The sequence below is a fragment of the Camelus dromedarius genome, chromosome 18 (assembly GCF_036321535.1).
Source record: "Camelus dromedarius isolate mCamDro1 chromosome 18, mCamDro1.pat, whole genome shotgun sequence".
Lineage (NCBI taxonomy): Eukaryota > Metazoa > Chordata > Mammalia > Artiodactyla > Camelidae > Camelus > Camelus dromedarius.
Window position 1 is genome coordinate 24,833,895 of NC_087453.1, and position 25,653 is coordinate 24,859,547.

General features: G+C 39.8%; 1 protein-coding gene across 3 annotated transcripts; it reads left to right on the forward strand.

The window, feature by feature from the left end:
* Positions 1 to 1,303: 1,303 nt before the first annotated feature.
* On the forward strand, positions 1,304 to 25,653 carry PANK2 (pantothenate kinase 2). 3 transcript variants are annotated; one of them, XM_031434190.2, is made up of 7 exons: positions 1,304 to 1,698; positions 12,992 to 13,344; positions 16,443 to 16,696; positions 17,776 to 17,952; positions 20,467 to 20,590; positions 22,174 to 22,299; positions 25,158 to 25,653. In XM_031434190.2, exons 1-7 carry the CDS (start codon positions 1,416 to 1,418, stop codon positions 25,206 to 25,208), a joined length of 1,368 nt encoding a protein of 455 aa, XP_031290050.2. In that variant the 5' UTR covers positions 1,304 to 1,415; the 3' UTR covers positions 25,209 to 25,653. The 3 variants fall into 3 exon arrangements, with proteins under 3 accessions (XP_031290050.2, XP_064331920.1, XP_064331921.1); XM_064475850.1 differs by lacking the exon at positions 1,304 to 1,698 and adding an exon at positions 1,790 to 1,807; XM_064475851.1 differs by lacking the exon at positions 1,304 to 1,698 and having other exon boundaries at positions 12,990 to 13,201.

Below are 25,653 nucleotides of genomic sequence, written 5' to 3' on the forward strand. Positions count from 1 at the left end.
TAGGTTTTCTCGGTTCTTGCAGGATCCATCTGGGGTGGCTTCCTGCAATAGCTGGAATTTCCAGAGTTAGGAAATACGGCTTCCAGAGTTATTCCTACAGTGAGGGAGCTAGTTTCAGGAGAACATGGTAATTCTATTCAACAAGGGAGAAGCTCATCTTTCTTGTTCAGCCTGCAACTAGCAGTCATTATGGGAAAGGTGAAGAAAATGAGGGACATTACAATCACCCAGGGGAGGCACTTATGAAATCATCACCGAGCAAGATAAACCCACAATCCTGTTAAACTTGACTGGAGTGAGGGAGTGCCTTGGTGGTACTGAGCCGTGGATCATTCCAGGCTCGGACAACCTTTGGGAGAAGAGACGCTTGTATGGGTCTTTGGTATCTCAGGTCCGGAGGTGGCCATGTTCTCGCCCCCCCAAAGAAGATAATGAGATGACTTAAAAAACAAAAAAACCAAGCAAAACCCCCAACAACCCAGGCTCCAAGACAGCCACCAAATCTTTCTATGTCCCTCTGTGTGCACCACACAGACGGGGGGGGGGGGGGGGGTCCAACCTCTCCTTCAAAAAGCCAACCCTATTTCCTAGCTCCCACACCCCAGGCTTCACTGCAGGAGGGTGGCCAAGGATTTATAACCGACTCCTTTCTTCCAGTTGCCATGGAGACCAACCCCAGTCCTTTCATTTCTTGTGGTACTGGGAACATTTCTCTAACGTAAGAGAAATGGAGGGGGCTTAGCCCAAACACGCCGGTGGCAGTGCTGGGGCGGGGCCGTGGGGGAGGTAGCGGTTAAACAGAGCGCGGGGGACTGTCGGCCTAGACGGCAGTGGCAGAATCAGGCCAAGGGACAAAGGCTAAGGTCAGCCTCGGTTCAAGCCTTTCCGTTTGTCAGCGAAGACGACCAGCAACTGTGGGCACACTGCTGGGCTGGAGGAGGGCGCGAGCTGGCAGAATACAGGATGTAGCAGCGGGAGGGACTCGGGGGCGCGAGGCCGCGTCCCGGGAGAGTTCTGGGTCCCGGAGCGCTGACCGGTCCACTCGAAACGGAGAGTGCGGGCCCTTCCACCCACGCGTCTATTGGGCGGCGCCGCCATCACTCTTCACTCAGCAACACCACCGTCTCCTCCTCCGCCCAGCCTGGATCCCCTCCCCCACCATCCACCGCCCTGCCCCGCCTGGGAGCCTCTCATTGGACGGAGGCGCAGTCGATCCGCCTCGAGTCCGTGAGCGGATTGGACAAGAGGCCTTCGGGCCGCCCCTAGCCTACTTGGATTGGCTTGCTGCGTGTTGGCGCAACGGAAGAGGCGGCCTGTGAAGGGTGCTCCTTTGCTCTGGGTGGATTGCCGCGGAGGAGGCGACGAGGGGTTCGGCGCTGGGGGGCTGGCTCGGGCGGCAGCGGTGGCTGCTGCGGATGGGAGCGGGCCGGTTCGAAGCGCCCATGGAGCGCCACGGCAGGGCCGCCGCCACCTCCACCTCGTCAGCCGGGGAGCTGGCGCCTGGGGCCCCCGATGGGCGGCGGCGGGAGCCGCTGCGGCGCCGGGCGAACAGCGCGTCGGCGCCCACCGTCGGGGCCTCGGCCTCGGCCTCGGTCTCGGCTTCGGCGGAGCGCGTAAGGCGGAACCGGCCTGGCTCTTACAGCGGTGCTACCTCGGCCTCCCGTCAGCGCGTCGAAAGCCTCAGGAAGAAGCGGCCGCGTAAGTGCCCGGCAGGGCGCCCTGGCGGCTCGCCCTGCCCCCTTCCGGCCCGGCTGCCGTTTTTCCCGCGCGCCCGCGCGGAGACAGTGCCCCCGCACGGTGGTCCCAGGTTGGTGCGTGGGCTGACACCTGGTTGGAGGCCTCGGGTCCGCCAAAACGCGGGGGCTTCGGGGTTCGGCCCCGCCTGGCCCTCGCTTGCAGTGGTCCGCGCTTCCCCGTTGTCCGAGTGGAGTTTCCTTCTTGAGGACCTTTCCTCCCTGTTCTTAGCTCCTTGGACATTCTTTGCCGGAGAATCACATAATTTTATTCCTCGGGAAGGCTTCTTTTGACTCATTTTCATCGCCTCCCCTTTCTCTAAATCGTTTGAATTCTCAGTGTCTTTCTTAACGTGGTTTTCCAAGGAGCTACTCTTCCAAGACATTACATCCTTTTTATCTGAAGATTTCGACCTTACAGGAAAATAGTTGAGTTACTGCAAACTAGATTGCGTGTTCTGTGCACTAGATTTGGTTGCTTTTCTTCCCACGAGAATTCGGGTCATCTTTCACCTAGATATCGCCTTCCCCCCCCCCCCCCCATCTGTTTGTTGGTTCTCACGATTCAGGCCTGAACCATTCTGGGCATTAAGCCTTTTTCTTTTGAGGGAAAACGACATATTTCTGAATCTCGGTTTGTCAGTGCACACGCTCTTCCCAGAGAATCGGTTTCTCCATTTTATTATTAGGTTTTTCTGCCTTGTGATCTAGTCCAAATATTTTTTTCCCTTTACAGGCCTTCAGGTCCTCTCTCTAGCAGCCATTACACTTCTTGAAGGTGTCCACTAGCTTGATAACTCTAACAGGAGCTTTACAATAGAATATTTTACATATGGTTAGACTTTTTTCTTGTTGCCAGAATCCTGTTTCAGGAAATCAACTTGTTTTAAATGCAGATTATGAGAGTGAGAAGGTGGCAGGGTGAGTGTGAGGTCTTTACTGGATAGTCTTGTACCTTAGCCCAACAACCCAGTTGCTTTACTCTTACCTTTTATGATTTAGATGATTAAATATTAAATACAGCCGTATTTTGCTAGGAAAAATTTGGGAGTTTTCAAGTCTTTTGTCTTTTCCTATCTTCTTGAAAGAGATTTGGAAAAGAGGTTATCCACTCTCAACCTATGCCATTTTTAGAACCAATTTCCTGGTTTGTGTTTGGAGAAACACCTGATTTTTAAGTGATGCAAAACATTAATTCTCTCATGATTTTGTACTACCTTGTTAGAGATGGATGTAAATTCCAGAGGTTCAGCAAATAGGAATCACAGCACATAGCCAGCACTTTGTGGCCAGTGACCACAAAGATTCTAAGTAAGTATTGTAATTTGGGTGTTTTTTAAAATAGTTTTTTTCATGTAGTCTTTTGAGAGCTTTAATAACTCTTTAGCCCTTATAACTTCTAGGTGGGTGGTAGTATTCCATTTTATAGATGAGAAAACTGGGAAATATTTGCCCAGTGTCAAATGGCTAGTGCGTGGTGGAATGGAAATGCAAACTCAGAAATTCTGGCTTTTTATAACATCTGCTCTTGAATACTTGCTTTATTGAATTGTTTCATGTTCTATTAGCTGTTTCTTCAATTGCTCTATGAAGCATGATTACGCTCTTTTGCGTTCAAGGCTCTCTTACTTGAGGTGAAAATTTCCTAGCTACTGTGGAAGTACTTCCGTATTTTGAATACAGAAATGATCTTGGGAGTTAAAGATACAGATTCCCTGGGTCCAGTTCTCTGTCTTTTGAGTCGAAATCTGGAGAGGGTTCTAAGAAGCTGCATTTTTAACAAGCTCCTTGTATCATTCAGATACAGGTCACTCTGAGACCACTGTGTAAAACACTGGTTTAGACTGTAATGGGAGGATGAAAGTGGTATATAAGGTGCTTTTGGAATGTCTTTTCGGGAGCTAAGACAATATTCATCTTGTAGGATTTATTTATTTACTTATTTTTGTTTTGGTAGCTGATGTTTGTCATGGTCCCCTTCATTGCTTTTCCTGACTGATAAGTCACGAGAAGCCATCTCTAAGGTAATGGGACCTACTAAAGAAATAAGCAAGGTATTGTTCTTCCATCCCTTTGTTCTTTCTGTAGTATCCCGGGATGCACCTGTTAGATGGAAAGGCAGTGTATTGACTGCTGAACCCTCCAGGAATATACTTAAGTATTGACTTTGAGGGAATTCGATAAAGGTTAAATCTTTGTATTTTCTTCTTAGGAGAGTTGGGGATGGGGTGTTGCCATCTTTCTTTTGAGATTAGAAAATCTCATTTTGACATCATTGCACTGCTTATCTAAAGGTAGAAGACTAGTTGTCATCTGAAACTGGAAGGAGCTGTTTAGTTTCTCTTAGGAATTGTTGTGGACCCTGATTGTGGTCATGTTCTGCCACACATGTTCCCTAGAGCCCTGTGATTCCCAAACCTGTCCCCACCTCAGACTTAAGACATCATAGTCATTAGGGATGAGGCTAGACATGTGTGTCTAAGAAGTTCTTCAAAAGTTTTAGATCAGCTGGAGTATGTCTCATAGGACTGAGAAATACCTAATAACAATTAGTTTAAAATGGTGGAAACAAAGATGCTAATGATGGTAACATAGTGCTTACTTGTTTATGTTAGAGGCTGTGCCAAATACTTTGTAAACATTTTTTTTTTTAAAGTCTTAACAGTTACCCTGCCAAGTGGGTATTTGTTGTCTCCAGTTTCCAAATGAGGAAATGGGCTCAATGAAATTGTCCTTTTGTCCAAGGGCATATAGTGAGTTGGTAATGGAGCTGTGTTTTGATTTTAGGTGTCTGACTTCAGACCCAGTGTTCTTGAGTTTCTCCATCTTGGAAGGTACATGTGCAGTAATCCAGAGTAGTGGTTCTCACATGCAGTCACTCAGAAAAAAACCTCTCAGATCCTCAGAGGGGTCTAAAAATGTCTTTTAATTTTTAAAATTTATTGAGGCATAGTTGTGTACAGTAAAATGTACAATTTTCACAAATGTATATACATGCATATAACGAGAGACTTCATTTTAATCAAGGGCCCCAGATATACAGCAGATGTGCAGGAGGTGTGGGGACTCTGAGATCAGAGTGCTTCACAGCAGTGTGGGGAGGATGAGCTGCATCCTTGAAGGTGCCTCCTGAGCATGTGTAACACTCCAGGGAGCGCTTTGGGACACGCTTGATTTTGGACTCATGCCAATCTCAGAATGTCTTTAACCTCCATTAGTCTAGAAAATTAAGCTTTTGTTTGTAGCTTGATAATACTAACCTAGAAAATAGATTGCTTTTCCTTGGTATTTTGGGGGGAGCATTGGTGGTGTCAGAATGGAATTGGCGCTGGGGCCCTGGAGGACTGCATTTGATCAGGTGCAGAGTTTCATCTTCAGTTAGGAAATTAGGAAGGGCTGCCCAGTGACTGGGAGCTGAGGAAAGAAGTTAGATTTCTGTTGCTTTGTAGCCCAGTTTTGAGAGATAGAATGGGAGAGGATGCTTTTTAACCTATTGTTTTATCAACTAAATCTAAATGAAATAAAAGTAAACATAGCCCTTCTTCTTCTGAATAAGAAATATAAAGTATTAAGCACAGCCTAAAAATAATACAATTAGCAGCTTGTAAAATGTACAGTATGTTTTTTAGGCATGTATGAATTATGCATTTCGATAATATGATTGTTGAGTGTTGGCATCCCTGCCTTCTATTTATCTGGAGAGATGGTAAGCAAGAAAGGATCTATGCTGTTAAAAATATTTTGCTTAAACTCATGTTAAAAGGAGAAATGAGGAACAAGATAATAGACTGTAGGTTATTTGAAAGTACCTTATCAGGCAGTGAAAAGATAGCTATTTTGACTGGTCATTTAGAAGAGCAGTAATGTTCCTTGGGCTTAAATTTATAAACTTTTCAGGTTCATAATTTGAGGTATCTTTACAGGCACTGTTTTTTCTCAATTTATATTCTTTCTCAATTTTTGTCAGCAATACGGACTAGGATTGAAAACCCCTTTTTCCAAATAATGGCTTAAAGTTTGCTTTCTGAAAGTGAAAACTATCTTGCAGTTTTTAGTAGTCTGTTAGGTTTTGTATGTTTATATTTCTTGAATGTAGAATTTATTATTGAGTCTGCTGGTTTTATAGTAGATAATATTTTATAAGTATCTAGTCCCTGAGTTAAAGCTACTTTGGGAATAAGAAGAATTATTATTAAGGTACATCTTTTAGTGTGAGGCCAAAGAGTGCTGCCTAGACCAGCCTGAAGATTTAGGTTTGCAATATCTTAACCATATGTGGTCTGGTAAATATGTAGTTCATAATGTTGAAAAATTGAGCACACTTTTATAAACCATATATTTCTCACTGGAAAGCATTTCAGTTGTTGAGACCTATTATGAGACAGTGTGCTAATAATGATTTTACATAAATCTGTAAGGGAAAGTTTAAATTCTTTCTAAAGATGTCCTAAGTCAAGACAGTCTAGGTAGAGTACATTGGATGTCTGAATATCAGGAGATATGCTAAAGGCTAAAAATAGCCTAAAATATCTGAAAATTAATGGAAAGACTCACTAATTAGATGTGATAAAATAGATATTCTTTTAGTGAGATAGGAGGAATGTGATGTGTGGCAGAAGTTTGTTTTTCCATGACTTTTCCCACCAGAAACACATAGTGTTTTTTTCTTTTTTTCTTTTCTTTTTTTAATTTGGGCGGGGAGGTAATTAGGTTTGCTGGTTTGTTTGTTTGTTTAAGTCTAGGTACTGGGGACTGAACCCAGGACCTTGTGCATGCTAAGCATGCACTCTACCACTGAGCTATTACCCACCCCCCAACACATAGTAAGAATTTTTTGAGTAAGAATTGGAAGGCTTATTCCAGTAATCATTATATTATAGTTTATGGGGGCAGTCTCTCAGTCATTGATAGGAATCTAAACCCCTTTCAACAGGCTGAATGTTTAGAAACAACAGAATTGTATGGCCTGAGAAATTATCAGAGAGCATGCATCTAATGGATCTCCCATGTCTTTAATTGCCTCTCATGTCTTGGATACATAAATGGTTTGATCAGTAGTATAACAAAAAAACCAGAAACCATTAAAAGCTGCAACAGTATGAACTGAGCTTTTTGCTTTCTTTTCTTAAGACTCCTTATCTATTGCTGGTCCTCTTTATTAATTTAACGTATGTGGTTTTTATTAAACTGCTTTTTACTTAAAAAAAATTTACCCAAGAAAATATGTTCTGTGCTTTTAGGTTTATATAGATACTGGTTAAAAGGATTTAGGAAATCTGGGTTTGAGTCCCACTTCTGCCTTTTCTTGACTGTGACCTTGGGCTCTTTGACACTTCAGTTTCTTAATCTGTAGAGTGAGATGATTGCCTTGCATGGTTAAACATAAAATAGGCTCATGCAGTAAAGTGCTTGGCTGTTAAGGTGATCATTTAAGACATAATAGCCATATGCTAATGTTTCAACTTTTTAATCTAAGGAAAGGGGAGTGAGACTTAATTTGTTTTAAGCATTGCAAAACCTTCCATTGTTCTTAGATATGTCCAGATATGTTCATTCCTTTCAGTCCTGTTGATGAGGTATGTTTGTTGGTAGAGTGCTGTCTATGTCTCTTTTCCTGTGCACCAGGTTGGCAGTATTTTAAAGTTGATGGTTAAAGAATGGTGCTGCTAGTAGGAAAATGGGAATGGGATCGCCTTGTTTCAAGTCATATCCAACCCTGTTGCTTTCATGAGTGAAGAAACTTTTTTTTTCCTTCTCCTTGCCATGGACAGACTTCATGACTCATGCCAGGTTGAGTTACTCTCTCATTACTGGGAATGAAGTTTCTGTTGGTGTTTAAAAAAAAAAGTCTCCTTGTGACTGAGTTGGAATGGCTGTGGGGAGTCAGCCACAGTATTCCCTTTAGTATTGCATTGACATTGTTAGATTAATTTGGGGAGAATTAACATTTTAACAGCATTTGCTTTTCCTTCCTGGAACATGATACATCTTCCCCATTACTGTGACTTTCAGTATACAGTTTTGGTTGGGGGGAGTGGAAATTAGGTGTATTTATTTTAATGGAGGTACTGGGGATTGAACCCAGGATCTCAGGCATGCAAAGCACGTGCTCTACCATTGAGCTATTCCCTACCCGCCTCAGTATGCCATTTTAATAGCAATCATACATATTTAGTATTAATTTCTAAATACTTTATGGTTTTGTTATACATGACATTTTTTCATGTAGTTTTCTTGCTAGGTTTAGCTTATAACATAGGGAAAACTGTTGGTATTTGTATTGTTGTGTGTCCAGATAATAAAAATTTTTTAAAAAATTTTGTTGGCTCAATTGATTCTCTTAATTTTTATTTTTTGGAATCTATTGAGATAATCATGGTTTTTCTCCATTAATGTACTAATGTAAGCAAATCTCATTAATTGGAATTTTAATGTGAAAGTCATCATTGCATTCCAGAGAAGAATCTCTATTGACCATGGTGTATTACTCTTACTGCACAGCTGGATTCTCTTGTTTAATAATTTAATATTTTTGCATTTGTGTTGTGAGGTACTTTTCTAGTTTAGATATGAGGTTAGAATGACTTGAGAATCTTTCTAAATTTTTCTGTGTCTTATAAAGGTTTGCCTGAAAACCATTAGAGCCTGCTGTTTTTGTTGTTTGGGTGGTAGGTTTTGACATTGTTAAAAAATTTTTCATTGCTTTTGATTTCTGTTTTCTACCTCATTTTGAGCCACTTTGTGTACTGTTTTTTCTACCTAATCCTCTATTTAGTGTACATTTTGAATTTACTGTTACAAAGTCGTAAATTGGCTTATTTGTATAATTTCTGGTTAAGTACTTTCATCTTCTCTGATTTTTTTTTTTTTTTGAGAAAAGCTATATCTTTTCTTTTCTTGGGTAAAACAGAAATTTGTTTTAGTGGCTTTTTCAAAGCTTGGTTTTACTGATGAGCTTTGTTGTGGCTTTGTTCACAGTGATGATGTTTTTCTAATTTCATTTATATATTCTTTCATTTTTAATAACTTCCTTCTGCTTATTTTGGGGCTGTTTTATTTTTCTAGCACTTCAGATTGTATGCGACATTCTCTTTTATTGAGGCTTCCTTCTTTTTGAATACATTTGATAAACATTTAAGGCTCGAAGTTTCCCTTTAAGTACCACCTTGAGTATATCCTATTCTTTTTGATACATGGTGTTCTCATTGTCATTCATTTAAAAAAAGTTTTGTTTTGATTTCACCTTCAATCTCAAGAGTTAATAGAAATGGATTTGAAAGTTTCCAGATGGATAGATTTATTTCTTTGTGTCTGTTGGATTGATTTCTTATTTTGAGGTATTGTGGAAAGTGTAGTTTGGTTTTGTCCTTTGGAATTGGAGAGTTTTAGTGCTGTTAATTTTTGTGATTGGTTTATGAATATTTGAAAAGGAAGTATATTTGGTTTTTTGGTACAAAGTTCTATTTCTGTTTAATAAATCCACCTTTTTAGCTGTAATATTTAAATCCTCTGTATATCTTTATTTTGTGTGCGTGTGCAAATTTCTGAGACTCATTTCATTCTCACTGATTTGTAGATTTGTCAGTTTCTTTTTAATATTTTTTGAAGCATGTGTCAGGATCATATCAATTACACATTTTTATGCACATGACATAATTTCTTTTTGTCCCCCTTTTTTGGGTGGGATTAATTAGATTTATTTATTTAATTAAAGGACATACTGGGGGATTGAACCTAGAATCTCGTACATGCTAAGCATGCGCTCTACCACTTGAGCTATACTCTCCCTCCATGTCTCCTTGTAATGCTTTTTGTTTGAATTCTTTTCAGTCTGCTAGTATTGTATTTGCTTTCTGTTAACACTTGCTTGATACAGCAGAGTAACACTGTCCAGGCATTTATTTTGCTTACCCAAATTCAAGTATATAAATGTGTCAAAGCAGTTAAATAAATGGTGCCAGTAACTCTACTCACTGATTTAGTCAGTTAATATATAATTGCGAGTGAGCACAGGGATGAGAGTTGTGAATCTTACTTTGGTAGATCACTGTTTGGAGGGACACCTCATAATGTGAGCACGATAACCCTTGTTAAATGCAATGCTGGTTTTGAAACATAAGATTTGACTTTTACTATGTCTTGTTTCTTAAATGTAAGTCAATTGCTCTGTCTAGTTTATCAGTCTTCAGTGAGGTGCTTACGATTTTGATTTACTCGTTTTTGACTGAATGCCATTTTCATCTTAAAGCTTCCAGTTCCTTAGGATGGGACTCTATTGTGGGTGTTTTACCATTGTTTACCTTCAGTCTGCTTGTATTATTTTATTTTAGATGTATCTTTTTATATAAGCATATAGTTTAATTTTCTCTTCAGTCTGGAAGAGAAATTTGACCTGTTTGTGATTACTCATATGTTGTATTCAATTCTGTCATTTTGTTCTGTATTTAATACATTTTTTCCCTCATTTTTCAACTGATTTTTTTTTCTACTCATTTGAAGGTCATATGTTCATTTTCTCTTCTTCTGGAGTTACTTGTAAATTTTTAATGCATTTAAACCATCACTTCTTTATTCTTGTTTAGAATTAATCAGAATCTGTATCTTCTGTTCCCCAACAAGACAGAACTGCTGCTTGCTTTGACTTCCCTCTCCTTTCTCTTCCTTCTTCGACTTCCTCTGTTGAAATCATGTAAGTATTTTAGTTCTAGATTGCTTATTTTCCTAAAAGTCAACTTGTATTGCTTCCTGTGCTTATCATTGTTTATTATAGTTCATATCTTCTTGGGTGCTTTAAAAATCTATTGGAGTGCATCTACTATTATTTCAGAGATCTTTGAGTAGTAAACGTTGAGCTCTTTCACATGTGAAAATGTCTTTCTCTTGCATTCCCACTTGAAAGCTCATTTGGCTGGGTATGAGCTTCAGGTTGCTTGCCTTATGACTTTGCCAGTGCTCTGTTGTCTTCTAGCATCTGTGTTGCTGATGGGAAGTCTAATTTTACCTTTATGTGAATGTATCTTTGTAGAAATTCACTTTTTTCCTTTAGAAATTTTTTAGTATTTCCTGAAATTTCAATAAGATGTGTCTGTAAGTCTCCTCTTTCTCTACTTACTAATTTTGTTTAACTTAGGGGATCTTTCAATCCAATGATTCGTGTCCTCCCCGCCTTCTCCCCTGGAAAATTTCTAGAACTCACACAATGTAGATGTTGGGCTCTATGGTTCTGTGTTTTGTATATCTACCTTTCTTTCATACTCCAGAGGGCATATGGGAGAATTTTAGTTTTGTTTTCTATTTGTATTTTCTGTGCCCATTTTGTTATTAAATGTATCTGTTGATCTTTATTTTGGAAATCATATTTCTGCTTTTTTCTTTTATAAAAGTGTCTATTGGATATGATTTACATGCAATAAAACACATCCACTTAAAGTGTACAATTCCATGCATTTAGACAGATATATATACCCATGAAGCTTCCCTTTTGCCCCAACAATCAAGATTTGGGTTACCACAGAAAGTTTTCTTCTGCCCTTCTATAGTCCTTCCCTCCTTCCCTCTTTCCCTTCTACGGCCTGTGATCTGCTTTCTGTCAGATGCAAAAATGATTAGTTTGCATATTCTAGAGTTTTATATAAGTGGAATCATATAGTATGTAGTTTTTCACACAAGGTTTCTTTCCCTCATCCTATTTTTGAGAATCATTTATGTTAAGTGTATTGTTCCTCCCACCTTTTTTTTTTTCCTAGCTCTGAAAGCCCCCAACTACTAGGAAACTTAACATTGATATAGTTCCCAGGCCTTATTCAGATTTCACTAGTTTTATGTGAACTTTTGTGTATGTATATTTCTCTCTATATAATTTTATCACGTGTGTAGATTCTTGCGGCCATGGCTACAGTTGGCAATCATTTCTTAATTTCTAATTTTCATTTATGATGGCTTACTCATTTTTCATGGGTGAAATCTCATTTTACCTCGGAGAGTGTTTATGATTCTCTTTAAGTCCTCTGTTCCTGCAGCTCTTTCTTCAGATGTTTAGCTTCTCGTTTTTGTGGTGTTGATTTCCCTTTTGGTGATTCTAGTTTGTAAAATGATCATCTCTGGTTTGAGGATTGCTGTTCTGTCAGTGGATGCAGTGTCTGTTTACCAGTTTGTCAGGATGGATTGTAGGGGAGAGATGGGAAATACGGCCAGACTTGGGGACACCTCATTTCTTCTGGGTAGTAGCAGCCACCTGGAAGCCATACTGATTCTTGGACTCAAGTGCCTGCACTCAGTGAAGACTTTGCCTCTGTAGAGTGGGAGGTGGGGAGTGGTTTTCAGTAAAGGGAAGTGGCTGCCCTGTGCAGTTGTGCCCAGTGTGTTTCCCCACCGGATGGCCTTGACTGCACCAGGGCCTGCTCCCATTTCCCCAGGGCAGCCACCCCCTTGGCCTCTTGGATTGAGCACTCCTCTGCTCCCCTCACCTTCATAGCTGCTCCCAGCTTTTATATCCATTCTCTTTTGAGGATTCTGGACAGTTACTGCTTTTGTCAACCTAGTTCTGCTGGTGAGATCACTTCTTGTTCCTCAGAGTTATTTTAGAAAGTCAGTAAGTCTGTTTCTTTAGTCATTTCTAGGATTTAAGGTGGGAAGAGAAGGCATGTACAGTTAATGCGGTTTATCTTGATCCAGTCTTCAGAAGCCATTTTTCGGGAAGGAATTTTTTTTTTTTGGAAATGGATATTAATTAACTTTGAAGCACCTGCTCAATAGATGTCCATTGAACCCTTACCTATTGACTTATTGATTGATTGATTGACATCAGGTTTTGAGAGAAACTGACCACTGTAGCTTATATGTTATATAGTATTGGGAATTTCTTCTACCCATAGTTTGAGTACTAAATGAGAGCTCTGAAAATTCTCAACATTTCTTTAAGCCAAGGGGAAGTATGATTTTCATTCTCAAGTCTCTTTTTTTCAGAGATGAGATTCATGGGTAGTCATTTTGCTGTGTTTTTTTTTTTTTTAACGATTTCACCGTGCAGTTTGTTTGTATAAGAGGTTTGGTTGGCTTAATATTGTGATAGTTTTCTTTTTGATCTTTGTATTTTTTTTTTTAAGATTTGCTTCCAGATCAGGCAGAATCATGTCTTCTCCAGAAAATCTTCTACTTAATATAGTTCTTGGAAACCTCAGGGTATGAAATAGTCTAATAAGTATAAATTTAGATTTCAGAAAAATAGCTGTTCTGACTTTTTTTTCTTCCCCATTTAGTTTTTCCTTGGTTTGGCTTGGATATTGGTGGAACTCTGGTCAAGCTGGTTTATTTTGAACCCAAAGACATCACTACTGAAGAAGAAGAGGAAGAAGTGGAAAGTCTTAAAAGCATTCGGAAGTACCTTACCTCCAACGTGGCTTATGGGTCCACGGGTATTCGGGACGTGCACCTGGAGCTGAAGGACCTGACTCTGTGTGGACGCAAAGGCAATCTGCACTTTATACGCTTTCCCACTCATGACATGCCTGCTTTTATTCAAATGGGCAGAGATAAAAACTTCTCGAGTCTCCACACTGTCTTTTGTGCCACTGGAGGTGGAGCGTACAAATTTGAGCAGGATTTTCTCACAGTATGCATTTTTTAGCTTATATACAATTTACGGTAACCTGATTGTTAAAAATAATACCAATAGCAAGTAGTGGAATCATTTCCATCTCTCATGGAACTTGAATTTTCTTGAGCCAAATTAAGATTAAATATAACTTAGTGATAGGAGGTAGCCACCTAGAGATTGTTGTATGGTTTACTTCTTGCCCATTTCAGATGAGTTGTTGAGAGTCAGAACCACTAAAAGCATAGCATTTTGTTGTTCTTTCAGTATGAAAAAATAGTGAAGCTGTGAAGCAGAGTAAGGAACTACCTGCAAGGAACAATTTCTAAAGTCTTGAACAATGATACTGAAGAATAATTTAAACAAATTAAATGTCATTTCATGTCATAAAATTGTTTCCAATCTTGCCTACCATGTAATTTTTCTTATCCCCCTCATTTGTTTCTTGGCAGGTAGGGAGTGGGGAGTGGTTTTCAGTAAAGGGCAGTGGCTCCCCTGTACAATTGCTTTACTATTTAAAAATACAAGGAATTCTGGTCCAAAGCAGTGTTTTTTAGGACTCAGGGCGAGTCAGAGATGGTTGACAGCAGTCTCCTCTCCCCAAATGCCTTTTGATGTGCTGCTTGCTTGTTAGCCAGAGTCTCTGGATCATGTCTGTACACTAGGGGGCGTGCCAGTGGGCACTTGGTTTTGTTTTCATTCACTGAACACTAAGGCCTTGAGGCTAGGTCCTTTGAGGGTGGATGTGGGGGTAGATGGGAGAATTGACAGGCGAATTGGCCAAGACTCTTACCTTCAGGGTGCACTGTAGATTTAAAATATTTTCAGTGACCATGTGTTTAATACCACCAGTGAGAATATTACAGAGATTCTGCCTTTGTCTATGTTATTTTGCATCTTTTTTCTCTCCTGTGTGTTATTGTGTGGTTTGTGACCTTGTTCTCTTTGTCCTCTATCTCCTTTCTTCCATAACTGACCATCGTAATACAAAATTGACATGAATTTTTAAACAAGGTTTTATATTCTACTCTTGAGTTTTTCTTGGTTGTTGGTGTTCAGTGGTTTCTTTTGCACTTACGAGTAAATGGGAAAGTAGCAGGAGGAGAGATCCCCTTACTTTGTGGTTATAGTGGACTCTTAATTGTACGCAGTAGGACTCTGAATTGTGTATGCTCTGTTTCTCGGACCATGTAGATGCCTTTGGAACATACTTGAAAACCACTCAGGCTGTTATCAGAGGTTCTGTGTTGTGTTGGTTTACAAGGAGAGGTGCAGAGTGGATTCTAGGCCTTAGGAATTAGCTCTTAGGCTGTTGGTGTTTCTCATCTGTCTGCACCAGGGCTATCCTTGAAAATTGTGTGAAGGCAAAATGCCTAACAAATCCGGTTTGTGCATTAAGAGTGACTAAAATTTAATAAACCACACTGAAGTATTTTTTAAAATACTGAGTTTATCCTTTCTTTTTTTATGTGAATCAGATTTCCTCACATTGTATTGAGTTTGCTTGTTGGTGCAACACCTACATTATGAGTGACTTGAGTTAGTGAAATTACTCGTGTATTCAGTCATCTAACTTTATCAGTTAGGCTGGGATTCATTAGGAATAATAGCATAGCAGGACACTTCAGGATAACATCAATTACAGGAAAGCTAAAAGGGGATGGTTTGACGTACAATGGTAGAAAACCACTTTGATTCCAGTAGGCCACCAGTGTAAAATGATTTGGCTTCCAAATGAAAATGCTGGCACTTGAGATTCAAGTGTCAGGAAGTTGGAATTGAATTTATCATGATCATGGCAGGGAGGGCATGAGCAGGTGAAATAAGGACATTGATGAACACTTCACAGGCTTGGGTTTGGTCAGAGGAGTAACTTAATATTCTTAATTAGGGATTAATTAAGGATTAAGATGAAGTTACCTATTAATTTCCATCTCCTGTGGATTGTTATAAATTGAGTGTAAATTTAATCAAACGGAAGTTGATTTAAAGGAGGGGAGGACTTGCAGGGCTAAACTTAGTTGTAAACAGAAATAGGTGTGTTAGTGAGTTGAGGCATCTACATTTGTCACATACATCGAGTAGATATGCTGGTAAACATTCAAATGGGTTAGAAGTTCATAGTGTAAAAAGTGAAAATTTCTTTATATCATCTCTTTAAAGTCATCACTGTTAAAAGTCTGTGTATCTTTTTAGTTTTTCTGTGCATGTAAACATTTTTTTTTTTTTTTGGAGGTACTGGGAATTGAACCCAGCCAGGTGCTTTGTATGCTGAGCACATACATGCTCTGCCACTGAGCTATACCCCCACCCCCACATGGTTTTAGAAATAGGCAAATTGGATCATATTTTATAAAATGTTTTTCAGCTTTTTTTTTTTTTTTTGACTAAAAACATGTTATGGAGTTCTTCCCACTTTAATTCTTAATTCAGTAAAGATCCTCTTCATTCTTAATTGCTTTACAGCGCTCCATAATTTGAACAGTAATTTCACCATTCACTTATTAATTATTTAAATAGAATTAAGTTGATACCAATGTTTTAAATTTTGATTCTGCTGAACTGCTGCTCCTCCCCACCCCATCTGCTGTAACTGGTTTAGATTGAAAACTTTTGCCTTTTAATTGGACATTTTCAGCCCTTTGGCTTCAGGTTATTAATAACACAGTGTGGCCTACTTTGATACTGCTCTGTAGCCTTGAAGATGGTCTTTTGGAGGTAGAGGTTGGAGTCCTTGTGGCTCCTGCTGTGTGTCACCAGGTGCTTGCATTGCTTGGATATTTTTAGAGTCTGCTTTCTGGTAGGGCTGTGTTCCTGCCTCATGGTTCCCGTAAGCAGACGTCTTGTTATCTGCTTGGGTTTTTGGCACATTTCTCCAGCTGCTGCAGTGGTTTGTAGGTAGAGTGTATTTGGGTCGTTGGGGGCAGAAGTCTGGCTTGTTAGTTCATCCCTATGTTTGTTGTCTCCAGATCTGTTCTGTAGAACATGCACGAGTAATGTATGTCCATGAGCCCTTTTTTGGTTTGTCTGATGTAGAGGGGATGCCTTATTAAATGGAGATTTTATTTTTGTTTGGCTTGTTAAAAAACTCTGAATGCATCTTTATTTCATTACAGATAGGTGATCTTCAGCTTTGCAAACTTGATGAACTGGATTGCTTAATAAAAGGAATTTTATACATTGACTCAGTTGGATTTAATGGACGATCACAGTGCTATTACTTTGAAAACCCTGCTGATTCTGAAAAATGTCAGAAGTTACCATTTGATTTGAAAAATCCATACCCTCTTCTTCTGGTGAACATTGGCTCTGGGGTTAGCATCTTAGCAGTATATTCCAAAGATAATTACAAACGAGTCACGGGTACCAGGTAGGTCTTTTGTATGGAGGACATTGTTTATTATTGATATCATAATAGGTTGAAATTTAGTTTTCAGGTATTGCATTTAAGTACATCTTTAAGAACTTGTTAAAATTATATGAAGGGTATGTTTCTCTGGGATTATACAAGCAAATATTGTTTCTCTTTGGAAATTCTGATTTCATGATCTACTTTTCTTTCATCTCTATTGCTGAAGATTTCATTACCATAGCTTCATAGAATATCCTATCAGCAGGCTCACTGAGCCCGTAGTCCCTGCCCTCAGGTAGTGTATGGTGTGCATACAGTGTAACCAGGGCTACGAGGTAACATCTATAAGGGAAAGGCAAGACAAGATCCCAGCTTTGAAAGCGGCCTAGAGTTTACATGTATACACACACTCACGTGGTCGGGATAGGTGAGGTCTAGAACTTGAGCTACTGAGTAGTAGAAAAATGACTGGGAGAGGGTAGCCCAAAAAGGGAAGATTAGGTGGCAGATGAGAATTGAATACCTTTTGGTTCAAAGATGAGAAATCACTTGAGGAAAAACAGGTGGGTGTTGGCATAAACAAGTTTTATTTTTTTAATTTTTATTTTTTTAAACAAGTTTGAGTTAAAGAATAAGAGGAGTACTTTTGGGAGAGAAAGCACATTCATAGATGAGTTCTAGTCAGGGAGAGGGGCTGATGACCCAGGGTGACGAGATGCTTGGTTGGGGATGGCTTGGTGCTTGCACTTGGAGAGAGAAAGGAAGGAGGTGCCCCCATGGCCCTGGGTATGGTGGGCTGATCTGCACCTGAGGTTCCTCCTACTCTGCAGGTGCCCAGACTGCATTGAGGACGTGGGCAGGGAGGCAGGTCCTGTGTTTTGCCACTTTGCTGGCTCACATGAATATGTCTCTTCAAGGTGTCTATTAGGCACTTCATGTTTATGTTTTCACAGACTTGTTTCCTATTGGTGGCATCTGCACGACTGGGTTGGGGCAAGAGTAGGTAGATATATGAATATGGTTTGGGGCTCATAAACATTACCTTCCTATTCTTATTTTGAAAATGGCTGTAATACTATGTTTATTTTTAATCACAGTCTTGGAGGAGGAACTTTTTTTGGTCTTTGCTGTCTTCTTACCGGCTGCACCACATTTGAAGAAGCTCTTGAAATGGCATCACGTGGAGATAGCACCAAAGTGGATAAACTAGTGCGAGACATTTATGGAGGGGATTATGAGAGGTTTGGATTGCCAGGCTGGGCAGTGGCTTCTAGGTAAGGGAAAGGGTGTGTGTACTCTAAGAAATACAGGGCTAAAGTATTAACTATTGGGTGTATCTTTTACCTTTTAAATAGCTTTATGTACTATAAAGCCACCTGTTTAGAGTATATGATTTAGCAGTTTCTGGTATATTTATAGAATTTTGCAGCCATCTCCATAGTCTAGTTTTCAAAAGTTTTCATCACCCCAGAAAGAAACTTTATGTACATTAGCTGTCACTCCCCATTCCCCCACCCCCAGTCCCTGGTAGACACTAGTCTGTTTTCTGTCTCTATGTGGTATCATACAACATGTGATTTTTGTGACTGGCTTCTTTCAATTAGCATAATGTTTTCAATGTTCATCTATGTTGTAACATGAATCAGTACTTTGTTCCTTTTTATTGCTGAATAATATTCTTTTGTGTGGATATACAACATTTTATTTATCCATTTATCAGTTGATAAACATTTAGGTTGTTTCATCTCTTTGGTTATTATGAATAATGGTGCTGTAAACATTGATGAACAAGTCTTTGTGTGGACACGTGTTTCTGATTCTCTTGGGTATAAACCTAGGAGTGGAATTGCTGGGTCATAGGGTAACTCTGTTTAATCTTTTGAGTAACTGTCAGACTTTCCAAAGTGGCTGTACCATTTTACAATCCCACCAACAGTATATAAGAGTTTAAAATTTTCTACATCCTTGCTAGTTCTTATTATTGTCTGTCTTTAGTTTTAACTGCTTTAATAAATGTAGAGTGATTGCTCATTTTGGTTTTGATTTGCATTCCCTGATAACTAATGATGTTGAACATCTTTTCATGTACTTGTTGGCTCTTTTGTCTTTCTTTGGAGAAATGTCTATTCAAGTCTGTTGCTCATTTTTTTCGTTGGATTATTTGTCTTTTTATTACTGAATTGTAAAAATTCTTACATGTTGTGCATATAAGTCCTTTATCAGGTATATAATTTGTAAATTTTTTCTCCCATTCTGTTGGTTGTCTTTTCACTTCCTCGATGGTGGCCTTTGTAGCACAGAAATTTTACATTTTGATGAAGTGATTTGTGTCTACTCTTTCATCACTTGTGCTTTTGGTGTTACGTATAAGAAACCATTGCCTCACCTAAGATCATGAAGGTTTACTTCTGTATTTTCTTGTAAGCATTTTATAGTTCTGGCTCTTACGTTTAGGTCTGTAATTCATTTTGAGTTAATTGGTGTGAGGTAGAGTTCCAAATTCATTCTTTTGCATATGGATGTATAGTTGTCCCAGCACCATTTGTTGGGTAGACTTACTTCCCCTTTGAATTCTCTCGGCCCCTTTGTTGAAAATCACTTGACCATAAATGTATGGGTATATTTCTGGGCTCTCAGTTCTATTCCATTGATCTGTATTTCTGTCCTTATGCCGGTACCACACTCCCTTGATCACTGGAGCTTTGTAACACTAAGTTTTGAAATTGAGAAGATTGAGTCCTTCGACTTGTTCTTCTTTTTCAAGATTGTTTTGGCTAGTCTGGGTCCCTTGACATTCCATATGAATTTCAGGATCAGCTTGTCAATATGTGCACCAAAAGGCAAGTGAGATTTTGATAGAGATTGTGTTGAATCTGTAAGATCACTTTGGAGAGTACTGCCATTCTGACCTATCAGTTCTTCTGACCCAAGAAGATAGAATGGCTTTCCATTTAGATCTTTGCTTTCTTTCACCAGTGTCTTGTGGCTTTCAGTGTACAGATGTTATTCTTTGGTTAAATAAGTAGTTTATTCTCTTTGATGCTGCTGTAAATGGAATTGTTTTCTTAATTTCATTTTTGGATTGTTTGGAAATACAGTTTTGTGTGTGTGTGTTTTGGGGCACATGTTTTTTTCCCATAATAATAGAAAAAGCCCTCATATATACATGCCTGTTTACTAATTTTAGGCACTTTGTGAATGCTGTAGATTGCATTTTCTGTTTGTGTGGCATTTGCTCATTGATAATCACTTCCTTTTCTGATTAGTTGGGTTTGTGTTCAGGTCACAGCTATTAATATATCAATTCTGTTGGAAATACTTGATCTAATAGGGAGATCTGAAACTCTTATGTAGTTTACTCTTGGAACTCAGCTGTCTGTACTCTGCTTTGCTTAGATAAAGCAGCTTGTGAGATGTGAATGTGACGATTCAGGTGAGTGGCACAGCTGTGTAGTTGGGGACGAATTGTTAATTGAGGTGTCTTCCTGAACTAAGCCGGTTGCTGGAGCATGGTGCCTTACAGTGGGTCTGAATGTGCAGCTATATGATGTCAAAGCTAGATTTCAGTGGAAACCGCAGAGAATATTATTTGATCAGAGTGTTTGAGTTCTTGAAGGTGTATTTCTCTTTGAACAGATGCTCTGTTATTTTGTAATAAAAAGTTTGAAGAGTTGAACAATGTTGCCCTGAAAGTCACTTTTATCTTAATAAAGTAACACTGATGTTCTCTTGGGCTGTGTTGTCTTTGGTTTAGCAGTGGTATGTTTGTTTGTTTTTTTCCATCACAGCTTTGGAAACATGATGAGCAAGGAGAAGCGAGAGGCTGTCAGTAAAGAGGACCTCGCCAGAGCGACTTTGATCACCATCACCAACAACATTGGCTCAATAGCAAGAATGTGTGCCCTTAATGAAGTAAGGGGACGTGGATTTCTTTAGTTTGCTCTGAGGAAAATACAGAATTTACTGTGTGGGCCCCACCTTGTATGCAACGTTCTGTCTTCTCCAAACAGTGCCTAAATGTAGTTGTAAATAGTGCAGTTTGCTTCATTGGCAAAGTTAAAACTTTTCACGTGTAGGTTAATAATCTTAATTGATTTTTTTCCCTTACTAAAGGTAAACACTGCTGTTACCTAGAGGTAGAGGAGAGAGTAGAGGGCGGTAGGGAAGGGAGCCAGTGTTGCAGTGACGGGACTGCTGGGCGGTGGCATGGGTGGCGATGCTGAGTCCCAGCGCCGCGCACTGTTGAGCTCGCTGGGAAGGAATGCAGAGAAAGGCACTGAAGCTGGGAGAAGACCGAGTGGGCCGAGAAATGTCCCCGCCCCCTTCTACTGCAGCAGAGCTGTCTTTGTGCTTTCAGCTTCTTTACAGTGCTGCCTTGTAGCATTCAGGTCAAGCAGCATTGTACAGGGCTATGAAAGAACTGAGAATGGCCTTCCCTGGGGCATCCAGTTGGTGCAGCTTTATAGCCTGTCCCTATTTATACACTTTTGTTTAAAATTATTCTTTTAAATAGATAATATAGGCATGTGACTTTAAAGGAAACCTCAAAAGATACAAAAGGATTGTCTCATTTTTAATTAAAAAGATACTGTATCAGCATCAAATAACTAAACATCTTTTATTTGAATATTTGAACACCTGTTTTCTTTACTGCATGTTCCTTTTCCTGTGCTTATGTATTTTAAGGTATTTTAGTTGGTGTACATACCATTTTATGTTTCTCACTTAAATATTTTAAATTGTCTCGCTATGTATTTGATTTTTATACCGTAAGTCATTCATGTAGAGCTGGGCATTTGGTGGCTTGCCAGTGATAGCTTTGCAGTAAAGCATTTTTAAGTGTGGAGCTATTCCTTGGATGAATTTATTCCTGGTAAGGGACTTACTCAGAAGTGAGATTTCTCATCTACAGAATGTGGTCATGTTTATGAATCTTGATAGGTATTGCCAAGATGCTTTGTACAAGGGCTGCACCAATTTAAATCATTTTTAGCAATGAATGAGTGGATCAGTTTTATCACAATTTGACTAATATTAGGGGTAGAATTTCAGTTAGTTGTTTTGCTAACTTTCAATGGATCTAAAATTTTACTTTCTTTGGTCACTTAGGTTGAATTTTTTTCTTTTCTGTGATATTTTTGTATAATTTGCCTATTTGCGTTATTTCCTTTGAATTGGATCTTGCTTTTTTTTTTTATTTATCTGTATAAAACTTTTTGTTTAATAGTAGTTGTTGTTTGCCATGTTTAATTCAAATGCTTTTCCCAGTCTATTTTCTACTGTGACGTTTTCTGGCATGCTTTGAAGTGGGTCTTGAGTTGTCTGGGGATCAAATTTAAGTAGTCCTGGATCAACTGAATTAAATGTAAATACTACTTTTTTCATCAGCAATCAACTTGCTGCTAAAAACTTTGTACATGGTACACTCTTTGGGGTAACTTTTACGAGAGAACAAATTAAGATGAAAACTAATTGCCTTTTTTTGATGTGCTCAGAACATTAACCAGGTGGTATTTGTTGGAAATTTCTTGAGAATAAATACGATCGCCATGCGGCTTTTGGCCTATGCTTTGGATTATTGGTCCAAGGGACAGTTGAAAGCACTTTTTTCGGAACACGAGGTAAGCGGAAGTACTTTCTGTGATGTGCTGTTTCACAAAGGGCGTGTGGTTCACCCTGCACTGGGATTTGAAGCTGTGCTTCTTATTTGTTTCTGTGCTTGTGTGATGTGGGTTAACTTCGGTCGTGTTCAAAAGCTGTTTCTTATGTGATTTAACGTAAGGTAGATTTTTGGTTAATTTAATTGTGAGCTTCAGCAATTTTAGAGAAGGAAGTCTTGATGAACAGCTGTATTCCTGATGCCATGTTCTTTTCTGAACCCCCCTTTATACTTTCCCCATTGCAGTTTGCACTTACTTTGTAAATGTGCTTACTCTGAATTCTCCTTTTTTCATTTTTGGGTGTCTGTTTTTATGTGTTGATTAGTTTATATGTCCATTTATTTAAGATGTATGTTCTAATAGATCAGTAAAAAAACATTCCAGGATTAGAACCACACTGTCATGAGAACTTAGCACATAGGCAGGCTAGAGATGACAGAATGGAAAAGAATCATTGAGTTGCTCAACCTGTTTTTCATTTTGAGGGACAGTAGAACCAGAGCTGTGGAAGGGGCTTTCTCTTTCCTCCCCTTGGTTGTGGGGCAGTCAGACTCTTTTAAGTGTTGCTGGATTGTAGATGGTGTTAAACTATCATGAACATTTTCCACAGTTGTATGTGCTTATTTACTTTAACAGTGTTTATATAAGTTGACGGAAGTCAGAGTAGGATTTGAAGTGACACAGAGAGGTTGCTTTTTCCTTAAAAGTTGCTCTAAGTTTTTCTTTTTCAGTCGCTTAAGTTCATAGTTAAAACCCAAAGTGTATAAATTCCCCATAAAAAGCTTAAAGTTTAAGTCATTAACTTTTTTTAACCTCTAATGTTATTATATTAGTAAATCAGTACTGAATTATCAGTTTCTTATAGCTTTTACATACATCTTGCTTTTTGTGATTTTTGACCTGTTTTGTTTTGCTTAATACTAGAATAAAAAGAAGCCCTGTTTAATGTTACGTCTTAGTATAACCTGCGTCCTGCTGAGTTTCTGCCTCTTGTTGGACCTTTTTCTAGCCAGAACGTGGAGGCTAGTTTCTTAGTTTAACTTTATTTTTTAACTTACATCTTTATATCATAATAGTTATGACATGAACCCTTTATGAAATTTTGTGTTTACATTTTGTCATTCTTAGGTCCTGCCTTCTGGTTAGCACTGTTTTTCATTTATATTCAGGCCTGTGACTCTAGTGTTGATCTCTGCACTTGTGGAACTCTGATTATTTTAGGCTCTCTAAGTCATAACATACCCTCCTGCCCTCACACTGAAGTCAGCATAACTATCATGAGAGCTTTGTATAGATTCTTCTCAAGCCTTTCTCTTTTGTCCTTCATGCTTCTTGGCTTATAGCAACCTGTCTGCCTTTTTACTGGATGGTAGATTCTGGGTCTTCAGTGGCACTCAGTGTAATGGTTAACTTTATCTCTTCTTTTTTGTTGTGGAATAAAACCCAGCTACAGAAAACCACATAAAGTGTGTAGCCAACTCCTATATTGTGAACACCCTTGAACTCTGTCCTCTGGACGTGATTGGGGGTTTCTGAGCGCTGTGGGTCTTGCCCAGCTGTGTCCCTCCTGCAGTTTCTGGCCTTTTCTTATAACACATCCGTGTGGCTGCTTATTTTTAAAACCAAGAAATAGAGTGAAAGGGCAGGCTTCAGCCTCTCTGGTGTGTGGCTGCATGTTTTTTGGAGAAGCTTTTCTTGGAAAATATATTGGACCTTAGTTATTTGATATTTCCAAGTCTTCAGGTACATTCTTTAATCCACAGCAAGTCTTCAGGATCTTCCCATTTCCTTTTTCAGTCATTTCTTAAAGTACTTTACTATCTGATCTCATCCTTTGGAGACCTTGATGGATTCTGTATCATTGTAGGCTTATTCTGATTCCTGCTGGCTTTCTCTTTCTGCCAGTATGGGTTTTGTCTTTTCTTTTCTATTTAATCCTTGTTTTGGTTTGTCTTTGGGTTGTTGTGTCTTGGTTGTATTTGACTGTGACCGCTTATTTCAGGAGGTGGTCCAGCATTGTCTTTCTTCCACTGCTGCCTCTGTCTCGTGCTTCTGTCCTCTCCTCAGGTGCTTGTGTTGGTCTTCGGATGTTGCTCTTCCGTCCTCGTCCCTCTCTGCATGTTGCCATAGGGTTCTGTTGTCCCCTCCTCTGCTGCCTGCCTCTGCCAGTGCTGCCCTGCCCGCTGCTCAGCTCCGGATCCGGACGTCCCGTCACCACCTGGATGCGGCTGCCCAGCTGCCCGGAGCACTTGGCTTTGCACGTCCTGTGCGGAGCCCGTTCCCTTGCTCTTCACGTCTCTTGCTCCTGTGTCCTTGTTCTCAGGGGTGATGGCACCAGATGCGTGGGAGGGCCCTAAACCTCCCTACTGCCCCCCCTTCTTCTGGCAAGTCTTAAACCCATCCCACCCCCAACCAGCTAGGCCCTCACCCGTGACCTGCCCCCACTTCCGCTTCACTGCACTTCATGTGTCATCCTCCCCTCATCCCGTAGTTGTCTGGAAATGCTCCAGCCCTTGCAGCTTCTTACTTCCTCATTCCCCAGGAGACAGTCAGGTGCCGTCTCTTTCCAGAGGTCACTGGGCTGCTGCAGGCCTCATAGCTGGTCTGACGTGCCAGAGTGTCTGGTACGGTTAATCCTCCCCCCTGGCCTGGGGGCTCCTGGAGCAGCTCTGCTCCCAGGCTGGCCTTGGGCTCAGCAATATGGGTGTCAGGAATTAAGAGCTGTGCTGGCTTTAATACTGGTAATCGTATTTATGGTCATTTAAATAGTTCTAAGGAGAATCGCTCTTATTTTTCTTTTTTCTTTTTCTTTTTTTCAGGGTTATTTTGGAGCCGTTGGAGCACTCCTTGAGCTATTGAAGATTCCCTGATTGCTACCTGGGGAGGGGTTCCTGGAACCTTCCACGATGGGATCTGTGGACCTGTGTTTTTTTAAGAGACTTACTCAGTGTTATGATTGTGTACTACCTGAATCAAAGCGAGAAAGGACAAGTGTATTTTTCTAAGTCATCAAGATAAATCCTTAAAAATTCAGTCTGAACTAATAACCAGTAAGGAAAGATACATGTTAAAAAATGCGGACCATGTCCATGTTGGTGAGGATTCGCTGTATTTAAGTTGCCCTTCAGTATGGCTTTGTTCAACTTGCTGTGTATTTTTGAAATTCAGCATTACTCGGTGGAGCCACTTCAGGGGGAGAGCTGTTCTGTGCTGAGCTGGCTGTGGTTTTGTGTCCTGTTGAACTTCCTAAATGTAAGGCAAGCTGCTGTGTATTGTAATCTAATCTAATCACAGTTTTGTCAATATGGCTTTGGA

Bases quoted from the DNA above. Each gene is read 5' to 3' on its own strand.
- PANK2 (XM_031434190.2), top strand. From the start codon at position 1,416: ATGGGAGCGGGCCGGTTCGAAGCGCCCATGGAGCGCCACGGCAGGGCC. The intron at 1,699-12,991 runs GTAAGTGCCCGG...TTCCCCATTTAG, and splicing joins CCTCAGGAAGAAGCGGCCGC to TTTTTCCTTGGTTTGGCTTG. The intron at 22,300-25,157 runs GTAAGCGGAAGT...TCTTTTTTTCAG, and splicing joins CACTTTTTTCGGAACACGAG to GGTTATTTTGGAGCCGTTGG.